This window comes from Desmodus rotundus, chromosome 2, assembly GCF_022682495.2.
Source record: "Desmodus rotundus isolate HL8 chromosome 2, HLdesRot8A.1, whole genome shotgun sequence".
Lineage (NCBI taxonomy): Eukaryota > Metazoa > Chordata > Mammalia > Chiroptera > Phyllostomidae > Desmodus > Desmodus rotundus.
The window spans coordinates 107,421,477-107,433,607 of record NC_071388.1 but is presented as its reverse complement, the minus strand read 5'-3'; the positions used below and the strand labels follow the sequence as shown (position 1 = coordinate 107,433,607).

At 41.6% G+C, this 12,131-nt stretch overlaps 1 protein-coding gene and 1 pseudogene across 13 annotated transcripts in view; both read right to left on the bottom strand.

The window, feature by feature from the left end:
• Nucleotides 1–5,755: 5,755 nt before the first annotated feature.
• LOC112320652 (large ribosomal subunit protein uL23 pseudogene) lies at nucleotides 5,756–6,296 on the bottom strand (annotated as a pseudogene).
• A 608-nt stretch (nucleotides 6,297–6,904) lies between these two features.
• The window catches only part of IQSEC1 (IQ motif and Sec7 domain ArfGEF 1), a 526,249-nt gene continuing 521,022 nt past the window's right edge, over nucleotides 6,905–12,131 (bottom strand). For 9 of the 13 annotated variants that reach the window (XM_053918528.2, XM_053918527.2, XM_045185806.3 and 6 more), the window contains one exon: nucleotides 8,928–11,232. In XM_053918528.2, the coding sequence (XP_053774503.1) occupies nucleotides 10,675–11,232 (558 nt within the window). In that variant the 3' untranslated portion in view covers nucleotides 8,928–10,674. Of the gene's footprint in view, nucleotides 11,233–12,131 lie in introns of all 13 variants that reach the window. The other 4 variants (XM_053918530.2, XM_045185805.3, XM_053918531.2 and 1 more) reach the window with 3 other exon arrangements.

The following is a 12,131-nucleotide window of genomic DNA, read 5'->3' as shown; positions in this document are numbered from 1 at the left end:
AAAAGAATTAACACTTCCAGTTGTATTATTTCTACCTTAAGGACTTTACTGAAATTTTCTCCATACCTTACTATATGGCCAGCTTTCATATTTGTTCCATGTGTGCTTGAAAATAAATGTCCCATATTATTTGGGCATGAAGTTTGGTTTCCATCCATAAGAAACTTTTCATTTTTGTCCTCTTAAATTGCCTTGGATTTAGAATGGTGTGTTATTAATATATTTTTATTTCTTTCATGCAACTCCTATACTTTTTGCTTTTTGCAGATTGCTGCTGTCTTATTTGATGCATAGGTATTCATTACTATTACATGTTCATTGGGAGTTGTATTATTGTGACTTTACCCTATGTTTTGGTTTTAAGCTGAATTCTATCTTATCAGATATCAAGACTATAACTGCTTCCCCAGATTTCTTGCTTTGCATTTGCCTGTACACATCTACCCATCTCTTCATTTTTCCTTTCTAAGTTTTTATATTAAGTTTGGAGTATATTGGCATAGAGTTTGGGTTTTGCTTTGTGATCTTAAGTAGTTTTCTATACCTTTGCCAATACTTCATGAAAAGCAGGGTATAGTTCCAACCCGTTAACTTTGGGTTGGACATGGATTTGATTTGGTCAACAGAATTTTGGTGTAAAGGCATGAGCAAAATTTTGAAATGTGCTTGCAATTGGGTTTGCCTTCTTTCACTCTAGACTTTTGCCACGTATATGTTGTGCCTCAAATAGGCACTGGTTCAAGGAGAATGAGGAACACATGGAGCAGACCTAGACCCAACCTGAAGCTCAGAGCAGAGCCCAGTCTGAACCCCAATTAACCTTCAGATGCTTATGAGAAATAAATGTTTATTGTTTAATGTTGCTGAGTTTTTGGGTCATGACACAGAATTACTAGGGCAATAGCTGAATGATACAGAAGTCAATCTTAATTTCTTTTAATAAGGGATCTAAAAACATTTACGTTTATTGATACAACTGATATGTTTGGTATTCTCACTGTAATATTTTGTTTTGTATATTTACTATGTATATTATATTTACTGAGTACCTTTCACTCTAAAGTTTGCTCTCTTCTCTCTCTTCCCCCACCAACTCTTTCTGCTTTGTTTTGCTCTGGTGTTTGGGAATATTTGTATTCTTGCTCTACAGGTTACCTTTATATTAACACTTACATATAATGCACTTAGTCTATTTTTTTTTTACTTAGTCTTTTACTATTGGGTTTTATCACATTTAATAATATCATTTGACTCTTACCTATTAAAAATACAGTAGTGAATAATCTCATTCTACCCTTCCTCTTCTTTCTCTCCCTTTTAAAAGTTTGTGTTATTTCTATTTTGTCTGAACATGTAACATTGTATAGTATTCTTCCATCCTTATTCCCACTAATGTTTGAGTCTTAGATCTATCAATTTATATATTTAGTGCTCATCATCAATGTTTTTGCCAAAATTTCTCAAATGTCTTGGTTGAATGGTTTGTTCTGTGATAGATTCCTTGGAAAGGACTCATAAGGAGTATATTCACCACATTCTTATATGTTCAAAAGCTACTTTTCTATACATTTGATATCTGAAGTCTAGAGAATTTCTTATCTTCCACCCAAGTTCATTAATTTTACTAGGATATGTTTCTCAGTGTTGATAATTCTGGGTTAGTGGGAACTTTCAGGATGTAGGTTCAGCTCTTCTTTATTATAGACCAATTTCTTTAATTATAGTTTTACATCTTATTCCTATTTCACTGTTTACATATATGTTATATGCTCTTTTTCCATCTGCTACATCTCTACTTTCTCTCTGATCTTTATTATCCTCTTGCATTTTATTTTCTTGGATCCTTTTATTTCCATCCTCAATGACCATTTCTAAACTTTCAGTTACATCTGTTCTCCTCTAGGCACCTGAGATAATTTTGTATTTTTCTCCAATTTTTTTTCTGGAGATTAGCAAGCTCTCATTGCACATCTTAATTGTTCATTTTTGTTTTGAGCTTCTGGGTTATTTGTGGTGTTCTTTCATATCTTACTGGTTGTTTAGTTATTATATTTAATTAATGATATGAAGTGTTACAATTTCTCCCTGCTTTTGGCTTTTTATCCTGTTTGCATTATGTGTTTTTATTTGCTAAAAAGTTCTCATTTTTCTCCCTTTAAAGTGCTTTTGCATGAAGACTTCATGTTTATTTGTATTGGATTTTCTGGCACTGACGATAGCAGTGATGTTATGAGGAAAGGTCAGGTCTTGGGGAGTTTACTTGATTTCTTAGTCCAAAAATGTCCTATACAGTGAATGTCCATACAGTTCCTTTAATAAAAGACACTTCACTTTTTTATGTCTATCTTCTGATTCTTTGATAACATCTTATTTTAATAGGGGCCTTTCTTTAAGCTGCTTCCTTCTTTCCCCTCACCACCAAGCCTCCAAAGGAAATCTCCCATCCCCTGGATGCTTCCCTCTTCTCCAGAAGCAGTGCCTTCTGCCACCTCTTGTCCCATGAACTTGCCAAGTCTTCTTTTGATTCTATCAGTTCTTACTTCTCCTTTCAGCATATTTACACTCAGGGTTGGTCTCTGCCTTTATAGGTGTGAACCCTAGTTGATGTTACCTGTGTCATATCACTATTAGGCATGCCATTTGCCCGTTTCCATGCAGTCATTCCCTTTATCTATATTCTGGTATGAGATTTGATGCCAACTCTGCCAGTGTAAGGTATTTATTTTCCCACTGACATTTCACTAAAATTTGTGAGTTTTGCTCTATCCTGGTTACACTGTACATCTGAGTGACAGGTGATTTTATTTGTTCTTTCTCTTAACAGCTTTTCAAGAGTATGAAAAGAGATTCAATTTAGCTGATCTCAGTGATCCTTTGGTGTTTTCATTTTAGAATGCTTTCTTTCCTGTTAATTCTGTGGAAGATGACTAAAGCACTTCAGTTTTTACCTTTCAGATTTAATTGGAACTTTCTCTTCTTATAGGACATTGGTCATATTGTGGAGGTGGGTTGGGAGTAACAGAAAGGGAAGAAAAGATTTCCTTAAAACAACCTTAAAAGTCAGGAAGCTACACATTAGAAATGGGGATAAGTAGTCTTCACATTATACTTGCCATCAGTCAGTCAATAAATCTTTATTACAGGCTCAATCTGTGATGAAAAGTGAGTTGGGCTCCCTTGGAGAGTGATTGCTGAATTGAACACACTGAACAGAGAGGCATCTCAGGTGACATACAGCTACCTGGAGTTACCTAAATGGTACGAATGTGTACCCCAGGAACTGAGTACTATGTTAGATTCTGTGGTGTCCATTTCTCCAGATCCTAAACTCTCACCAGAATCACCAAATCCACTTAGTAACTCTATTCCTTCTCTTTGTTCCTTGTTCAACCAAATACTATCTGCATGGCAAGTACATCATGGGACATCCATATAATGAGCCACTATGCAGATGTTACAAACTACTGAGTCTTTCATAACATCAGAATATGGTAAGTAAAAAATAAAACTTACACACATAAACTTTTACTAAACTGTATGCTGTAGAATTCAGAGTTCCAAAGCTAAGTATGTTGGGGAAACAGACCATCTTTCAGAGATTCACAATGGACATCATCTTTTTAAAAGGGTCTGAGAAGTCCTGCATGAACTAATTTAACTTTGTCTAACTCAGCATTTCCTAGATGTTTTTTATTGTGAAAACTCCTTTTTCCCCAAAAGGGGGACCAAATAACACTTACACACCTTTTGGTACACACTCAGAAAATATGAACTAGGTAACTGAGAAATATGTGCGAAGAGAAAATGGAATGAAAAAGACCAAATAATTATAACTGTTTTGGGGCTGGTGGGGTTGTGGGTGATGATTTCCCCTGCTTTTTATAAATATAGTCATTCCAAATGCTCTAAATGTTAAAACACATTTGATGAGAGCTAAAACACAATAATTAAAAACCTTGAACCATTGCCCTAATTATTCCTTGGACTATAGGAATGCCAGCAGAGCCTAGTTTCTTCCCAGCACTCTGGCCCATGGTGCTTATCTAGATCTCTGACCTCATTTTGAACCCCCAGATTCCATCATGCATTTCATCATTTGGTTCTGTTGTCTTCATCTCTTCATTCAACAAACATTTATGAAAGTCCTACTTTGTGACACATGTTGAGATTGCAGCAGTGCAAGAACAGCCACTGTTCTGATCTTGTGACATTTACTGTAACAAATTATCACTCTCTTGAACATATAACTACAGGTAACACATCTCAGAAGGGATAGTGGCCAAGCTAAAATTTGATGAAATAGGAGCTAACTGAACACAGATGCAAGAGGGGGTATACTTGCACAGGCCCAGTAGCAGGAGGAAACACAGCTTGTTTGGGAATCTGAAAGGCTTATGTGGCTGGAGTGCAAGGGGAAAGTGAAGGTAAGTGGTAGGCAAAGGCTGGCTCATGCAGGCCTCATGAAGGCCATGTTAAGAATTTTGTTTTTTTAATCATAAGGCAACAGGAAGTCATTGACATGGCTCTGAACAGCTTGCACCTTTAAAAGATTTCCCTGATACCATGTGGAAGGATGGATTTGAGGGCTGGGAGATCAGGGAAAAGGTAATGGTCTGAAGTAGAGTTACAGATGTGAAGAAATGGATGGATTCAAGAACATGTAGGAGGTAGAAATCAAAAGGGCTTGGTGACAGAATGGAGTTGGAGACTCAAGGAAAAGGCAGGTGTCAAGAACAATTCCTAAGTTCTGATTTATATCTCAGTGGTGATGCCATTTGCCAAAATAGGGAACATAGCAGAGGTCCCAGTTTTGTGCATGTTTGTGTGTTACCATAAATCTGGTCATGGAGATAAGAGTTTGAGGTACTACTGAAAGATCCAAAGGAATGTGGGTGCTCAGAGTAGAGGTCTGGGCTGGAGATTCAAGTTTGGAAGCCATAGGTATATAGAAGGTAGACTGAAAACTTGCACTTGCATGAACTTGCTTAGAAAAAAGTAAAGGAAGGAAGAAAGCTTGGACCTGGTCCTTAAACCAACACTTAACATCACTATGGAGGTGTACTAGCCACAAAGGAGGCAGTGAAGGCATCCCCAGAGAGAAAGAAGAGTGTAGGACCAAAGATGCCAAGCATACACTGTTTTGGGAAGGAGCAGTGAATGGTATATCAGAAGCTGCTGCAAGGTCAAGTAAAATGAGGCTAAAAATGTGCCATTGAGTAGGGCAAGGAAACAGTCTGTGCACATTAGCCACGTTTGTAGAAGTTTCACAGCGTCATATGTCCCCAGCTAGACTTCTCAATGTCAAGGGTAGCAAAGGGCAAACCAAATAAACTTCCATAGAATTTTGGTGATGATTAACATACACTAAGATAATCGGTGGTTTTACTGTGACCTCCTCCTCCTACCAACCATAATTTTTCAGATGCCTTTTGACAAGACAAGTCCTGTTCTGGTCACTGGACACAGAAAAGTGGATCAATGCATCCCTTGCCCCTCAGGAGTTCACAGTCTGGTGGGGTAGACAAGCACAAACCCAGAGAATCATCACATCAAAGCATTGGTTAGCAACTTACCTACACCGAGCTGCTGGTGGCATACAGTTCAATGTGCCATAGACTCAATGCTGAAGTAGAGCTAAGCACTTCAAGGAATTTTAATAACCAGCTTCTCTATGTTGAAGAACCTCTGAATGGCCTGGAAAAGGAATGGTTACCTAGGTCCAGAACTCTGATAACATTTTAAAATCAAAATTCACTTTTTTTTTTTTAGTATAAAATTTTTATATTTAGAATTAGCCAGCTGGACTCAGTTTAGATGATCCCAATTTTGTTGGCAACATCCAAAGCATCATAGTCTGGAGCCAGTTGAACATATGCCTTCTTCTCCCCATCAGGCCTGATCAGGGTGTTGACCTTGGCCACATCAATATCATACAGCTTCTTCACAGCCTGTTTGATCTGGTGTTTGTTGGCCTTGACATCCACAATGAACACAAGTGTGTTGTTGTCTTCTATTTTCTTCATGGCTGACTCAGTAGTCAGGGGGAACTTGACGATGGCATAGTGGTCAAGCTTGTTTCTCCTGCGGGTGCTCTTCCGAGGATATTTAGGCTGCCTACGGAGCCGCAGTGTCTTAGGCCTCCTGAAGGTGGGTGACGTGCAGATCTTCTTTTTTTTGTGGCTGTGGACGCCTTTTAGCACTACTTTCTTTGCCTTCAAAGCCCTTGCCTTGGCTTCGGCTTTGGGAGGGGCAGGGGCTTCCTTCTTTGCTTTGGGCGCCATCTTCGTGAAAAGGCAAAATTCACTTCTTTATGAAGGGTGAGACACAGTTAATTTTGGTCACTAAAATTAACCTTTTTTGTTTGTTTGTTTTCCATAAATTAGATCTACCAGTTTTACTTCATTTTATGGTATGTACTGAGAGCTTAAGGCAGGTTCGCTGGAACTGAATTTGGTTCTAGGAAATGAGATAGTACAAGTCAATAGTGTTCTCACAGAATTCTTTCGGTAGAATCAGAATTCACCTTCCTGCCTTTTGCACATCAAATTAACCAGCATGGGAAAACATAATTTTGACCTCATTAAATAAACTCTCTTCAAGCATTTGAGGACTGAGCCATTGGGGTTTTTTCCGCTCCCTAAGTCATACCCAGTCTACCTCAACACTTCATAGGACCCACCTCCTTTAACTTGATGAAAGCACTAAAATCTTAAAATTGCTGGAAATTATAAACACTTTTGACATCTTCTATATGAGGTTGTGATATACACGTTTATCTTAAGCATTCTCAAGTCAGGACAATGTCTTCCAGGAAACCCAGTGCCCATAATCATGACAAAGAAAGCTTGTCAGCAGGAAATCTCTCTGTGGCCAACAGGGAAACATCTGGACTCTTCAGAAAAAGTGAGAATCTGATCATTTTAAAGGATTTATTTGATTTCTCCACATGATCACAGCTATGGTTTTTCACATCAATAGAGTCTGTTACTACTCACAAACAGAATGCATATTAAAAGAAAGCACTGAGGGGGTGTCAGGCTTCCTGTGAGTGAGGAGTCCCTTGAAGTCTGCATTCAAGACCTGATTCTAGTCATTTAAAACAGCCCGAAGGTGAATGACAGTTCTCAAGAGGAGACAGCTATTGCACACAACCTCAGCATGACTGCAGACAGAACAGCAACACTGACGTGTACAGGAGGTACAAGTGACCCCAAGCAGGCTCTTCCTGCTTGTCCCTTTTCACCACCCCCACTTCACATTGATTCATTGTGCAATCTGTTTCCTTGATTATTGTTATTTAAAATATGTACAAAATTACTCATTTTTCAGGCAGGAAGGGTGATGATATTTTTACAACAAAACTGTAAGATGCATGCTTAACCTGTAGAGACAAAGCTTCATATGGAATGCTGAGTCAATACCGAGGGTCATGTTTAAATATCTGCTGTCTTTTCAGCTCATTTTTTTTTTAAAAAGAAGAGGCTTCTGTTGCATGCAGTACATGGTGGAAAACACACTTCACTAGAAGACTGAAGACATTTTTAAGCAACATGTGTACATCATATTAGGATAAACTTTATTTTTACAGTGTTGTACAATTCATTAATAAACTTAAAAAAATACAAATACATGATTTAATTGTTGTCCCAGAAAAGATTTTTGTGATATTACCAGCTGCTTCCTCTAAGGGTTGCCTGTTCCTGTCAGAAATTATGTAATTGAAGTAATTTGTGCAACTTGAGAAAAGTGTCCCAAGAGTGTTCTGACAGATTACACAAACATCATGGTGGCACTCAGCCTCCTGAGGGCACGAGGGGCTCTGTGAACAATAGGTCCCCACAGCTGTGACTCTGACAGGTTGAGGTCCAGAGAGTACAGCCCCATGAAAGCAACATGGGTATCACGTTTGGCTCCAGTCTCTTCAATGGAACAATGTACTTCTGGAAACACTTCCTATGATAGGTTTGCAAACAAAACACAGAGAATGATAAAACCTCATTGAACACAATGCACTGTAAAGGTTGGAAACATAGGGAGAAACTGCATTTGTTCAAGAAGCCACCTTTCACTAGACCTCGCCCTGTGGCACCTGACAAACTCAGAGCATACCAGTAACAGTTTTGGAGGTGAGAGCTCCAAGTGGCCCTTGGAGCACCGCAGATGCAATGATGAGATTGTGGACTCCCACAGGCCCCCACCACTGAATTTATTGTTGGTTCTTTTTGCTTTGTTTCTCACTAGTGCCTGTCCTTTCAAAAAGAGCATCCTTATACCAAAAAGCCTTTATCTTTTCTGGAACAACCTATAGTTTACAGTTGAACTCTACCATTGGTACAGAAGAGTAAAAAAAGCAGACATATTTAATATGTTATAACTTTACTTCAACTATTTGTCAATAGTAACACTGATATATTTTGCAAATATACAATACATAGATGTGGCTTCACACGATCAACATCTATGACACACAGTATTTGACTTCCTTGTCAGAACAACATCCTTTAAACTGCACAACAGAGAATGCCTCAGGGAGCCTGGGTTTGAAGAAAAACCAAAGAATTCAGGAGTCAGTGGGACTGGGGAGCCTCCCCTCAGCTGGGCCTGGACCAGATCAAGTGCCTGTGCTCTCTACCTCTCTCTTTTTGAGCAGATGCCCAAGAGAGAGATGCTGGACCAATGAGAAGGTAAAGGCAGGCAGGTTCAAGTCACACTTCTTTTTAAAAAAGGCTAAATTCTAGATTGTTGTATTTGCTCTCTGTGGAGATTAACAAAGTGCTCAGTTTGCAGATTTGCTGGTATGATGACCTCAATGATATGGCAAAGAGGTGGTGGGGAGTGAAATGGACAGACACCCAGCCGGCTGGCTAAGGTGGGCTCCCCTCTGTCATCTGCAGTCCGGCCACAGCTCACCATGACTTCCAGGAGCACGAAGCCCCACAGCCCACAGTCCTGCGTTTGCTTCGCCCTTTCTGAAAGGGCTCTCCACCTGGGCAGGTGCCGTGGGGCAGTCCTCGGGTCCCATGGCTTAGGAGCACAGCACTGGTGGCTGCAGTGGCTCGAAAGGCTGAAACTACAAAGTATGGCCCATGGGTGACTCAGGCACAGAACCGGACGCGAGCAGTGCCTGGCCCCAGGGGAGCAGATGGTGTCACCACAACACGGAAGCAACAAGAGCACAGCTGAGAGTCATATGATGCCCTGGCAGCTAACTGGACCACGAGAAGGCAGTGGAAGCCTCACCTGTGAGGGCTGGGCACTTCTCACCTGGGGTTAGAGGGGCCACAGTGATGACACAGGGGTTATGCTAGCACATGGCTACATGAAGTTACAATGATCACGGCTACCACTCAGAAAATAAAATGGGAAACACACACACTGCTCTGGTTGCTAAACGCTAAAATCAGCCTGCAGGTTTGAAAGAGGTTCCTGGTGAAACCATACTCGGGGGCTTCTGCCTGTTGCAGCTGCAAACAGGATGAAAAAGTTATGGTGCTGAGGGAGACGAGGATGAGAGTTGGTCATTCCATGTTGGAGATGCTATGTCTGCAGTGTATGGGTGCCCTCTCAGAGGACTCTGAGTGAGTGTGCATCAAATCATATGCATATAAAAGAAATATGGATCATGGAAATTCAGTTATCACGGCAGTTCATGAATGTCTATGTCTATGAATCTGTGTAACCAATATTCTAAGACAACCAGTTCTTAACTAGTTATCCTGAGTTGCTACTGTAGTTTACTGCATTTTATCTATTTGCTTACCTGAAATAACAGAGCAGTTATAATACTGATTACTTATGATAGTATTCTGTTAATAAAATAAGGATTTATATAAAGCAATATTGGACTTTTTAAACAGTTAGATCTATGTTACTTGGCACAGTTAGTAATGATTGCGTAAGTAATGATTTAGTCCTAGAGGGACTTCTTTGCTTTTTATGAAAATATGAAACTATATGAGTTTGTTCCTAGCATTTAGGTTTTCGCTCTACTCTCTCATACATTCATCTAAGGTACTGTCTTTCTATCAGGTAAGTGGAGTTCCTTGTAAAGTCTATATTGCTAATTTTGTGGACTGAAATGTCTGCCTTTCACACACAGATACTACCTATACAGTATATATATATTTATATACATATATATTTATATTTATATATTTATATATTTATATTATATAAAGTTTACTTACGTATTTTCATCAACCATATCAGGTCTACTTAATTTTGCCCATTGTCAATAAAAGAGCAATAATGCAGCAAGTTTTGGGTTTTCTGTTTTGTTTTGTTCTGGGTTTTGTGTCGTTTCTTCTTTTTCTAGGCTTTTCATATGCATGTACAACTAGGGAGAAGAGAGTTCAGGGCTGCATGGGGGTGAAGGGGTGGGCAGTTCAACATTAGCTTGGCCAGAGGTACCATTTCAAAGCTGATGGTGGCTGAGGCCCACCCCTGGGGCTGAAGAGGATGGAGCCCAGGGCTCCAATGCTAAATTAAATTAGGAGCTTTGTTTCCTACAACACAAGCCCATAGGCTTGGGAGGTTCCATCCAGGCTGTGGGGAGCAGGGGGCAGAGACGGAAACAGAAGTGCCCTGGGTCTAGTCTGAGGCTGGCTGTCCCCAGGCGTGCCTCTGTGTTGTATGCACTCGTTGCAGGGGGTCTGGGACCCCCTTCCAGGCTATCTACACAATTGTGCTGATGACACTGGGTTTTGCCTTGCTGCTGGTGGGGGGTGGTGGAACAGGGGACTGCCCGTGGTGGTGTGCTGCATGGCCTGAGTGGCCGGGATGGCTGGCATGGGCCAAGGGCAGTGGTGGGTGGCTGTGCATGTGGGCCCCGTAGGGCAGGTGCCCCCCCGGGGGTCCATGGTGGTACGGGTGTGCGTGCTGGATGTGCTGCGGGGGGTGGTAATGGTGGTGGTGGTGGTAGGGGGGCGGGTTCTGCTGCATATGGCAGTACTGGCTATGGTGCCCATGCATCTGGGCCTGTGGGGGGCCCTCTGCAGGCCCCTGGTGATGGCTTGCCACAGAGTGCTGAGGGTGGGGCAGGCTTGGCAGGTATGGGGGTGGCTGGGGAGGGGCTGAAGGCAGGTGAGCCTGAGGAGGGGGCTTTCCTCTCTTACTCCCAAATAAGGAGCCCAGAAGGGAGGATGAATTAGGCATTGTCTGGTGTGGGCGAGATGGACACTCTCGTGTTGATGGAGCTCTCCGGCGCATGTGAGGGCTGCTAATGATGGACCCCTAAAAAGGAAATTCATAGAAATCAAAATTAAAGCACTTATCGTAAAGCACAATCTTAAAGCACTTATGTCAGAATGAAATTGTTTTTAATGTAAAAAGTTCACCCACTGACTGCTAAGCCTTAGTTCAACTCACTGGCAGCAGAGGGCAGGGCTGGGTGAGGCTGGACTCTAGTGCCATTTCTTCTTATACTACTGCGGCAGGTCAGCTGGGGGGTGAGAAGTGGCCTTCCAGTGAGAAAAGTGGGAGTTGGGCAGGAGAGGAGGGAACCTCCTGTCTAGTCAACCACAGCAGCAGCACAAGTTTGGGCTCTCATCCTGACAAGCACCCTGTCACGACAGGTGGCCTGAGCTTCCAGATCAAAACAATTTGTTTGGGGGTGTCTATGAGCAGCGTGTGCGAGGGGAGTGGGGCAGGCTGGTGTGCATGAAAAAGAGCCCTGTTCCTGCTGAAATCTCACCCTCAGCTCTTCTGAGTCCTCTCAAAGGGTCCAAGAGCATTTGCTCTACCTGTCTGGAACCCAAGGTTTCTGGGAAGGTGGTAAAGGGACAGGAGAGGCTTGGGAAATCTTGTCCTGGGGCTGGGGACTGCCTAGGCTTTCACTGCAGCTACCTACTGCAAACCAAATAAGGAAAAAGAAAGAAACAAAAAGGTCAGCAAGCCGAGGTTAAGATGTGAACAGTAGTATAGAGATGGCTGGAGGATGAATGAAATCTCATGAAATCCACACTGTTTTTCTTTCTGTCATGGCTCTCCTGCTCCCCAAAGCTAGCTAAGCAAGTCCATGGTGCCCTACCTGCAGACACACAGCAAGTGAAACTCCAGGAAGGAAGCAATGGGGATGGTGGAGCGTGGAAGTCAGGAGACTGGCAAAGGGGGGGGTGTTGCAGGGGGTGCCC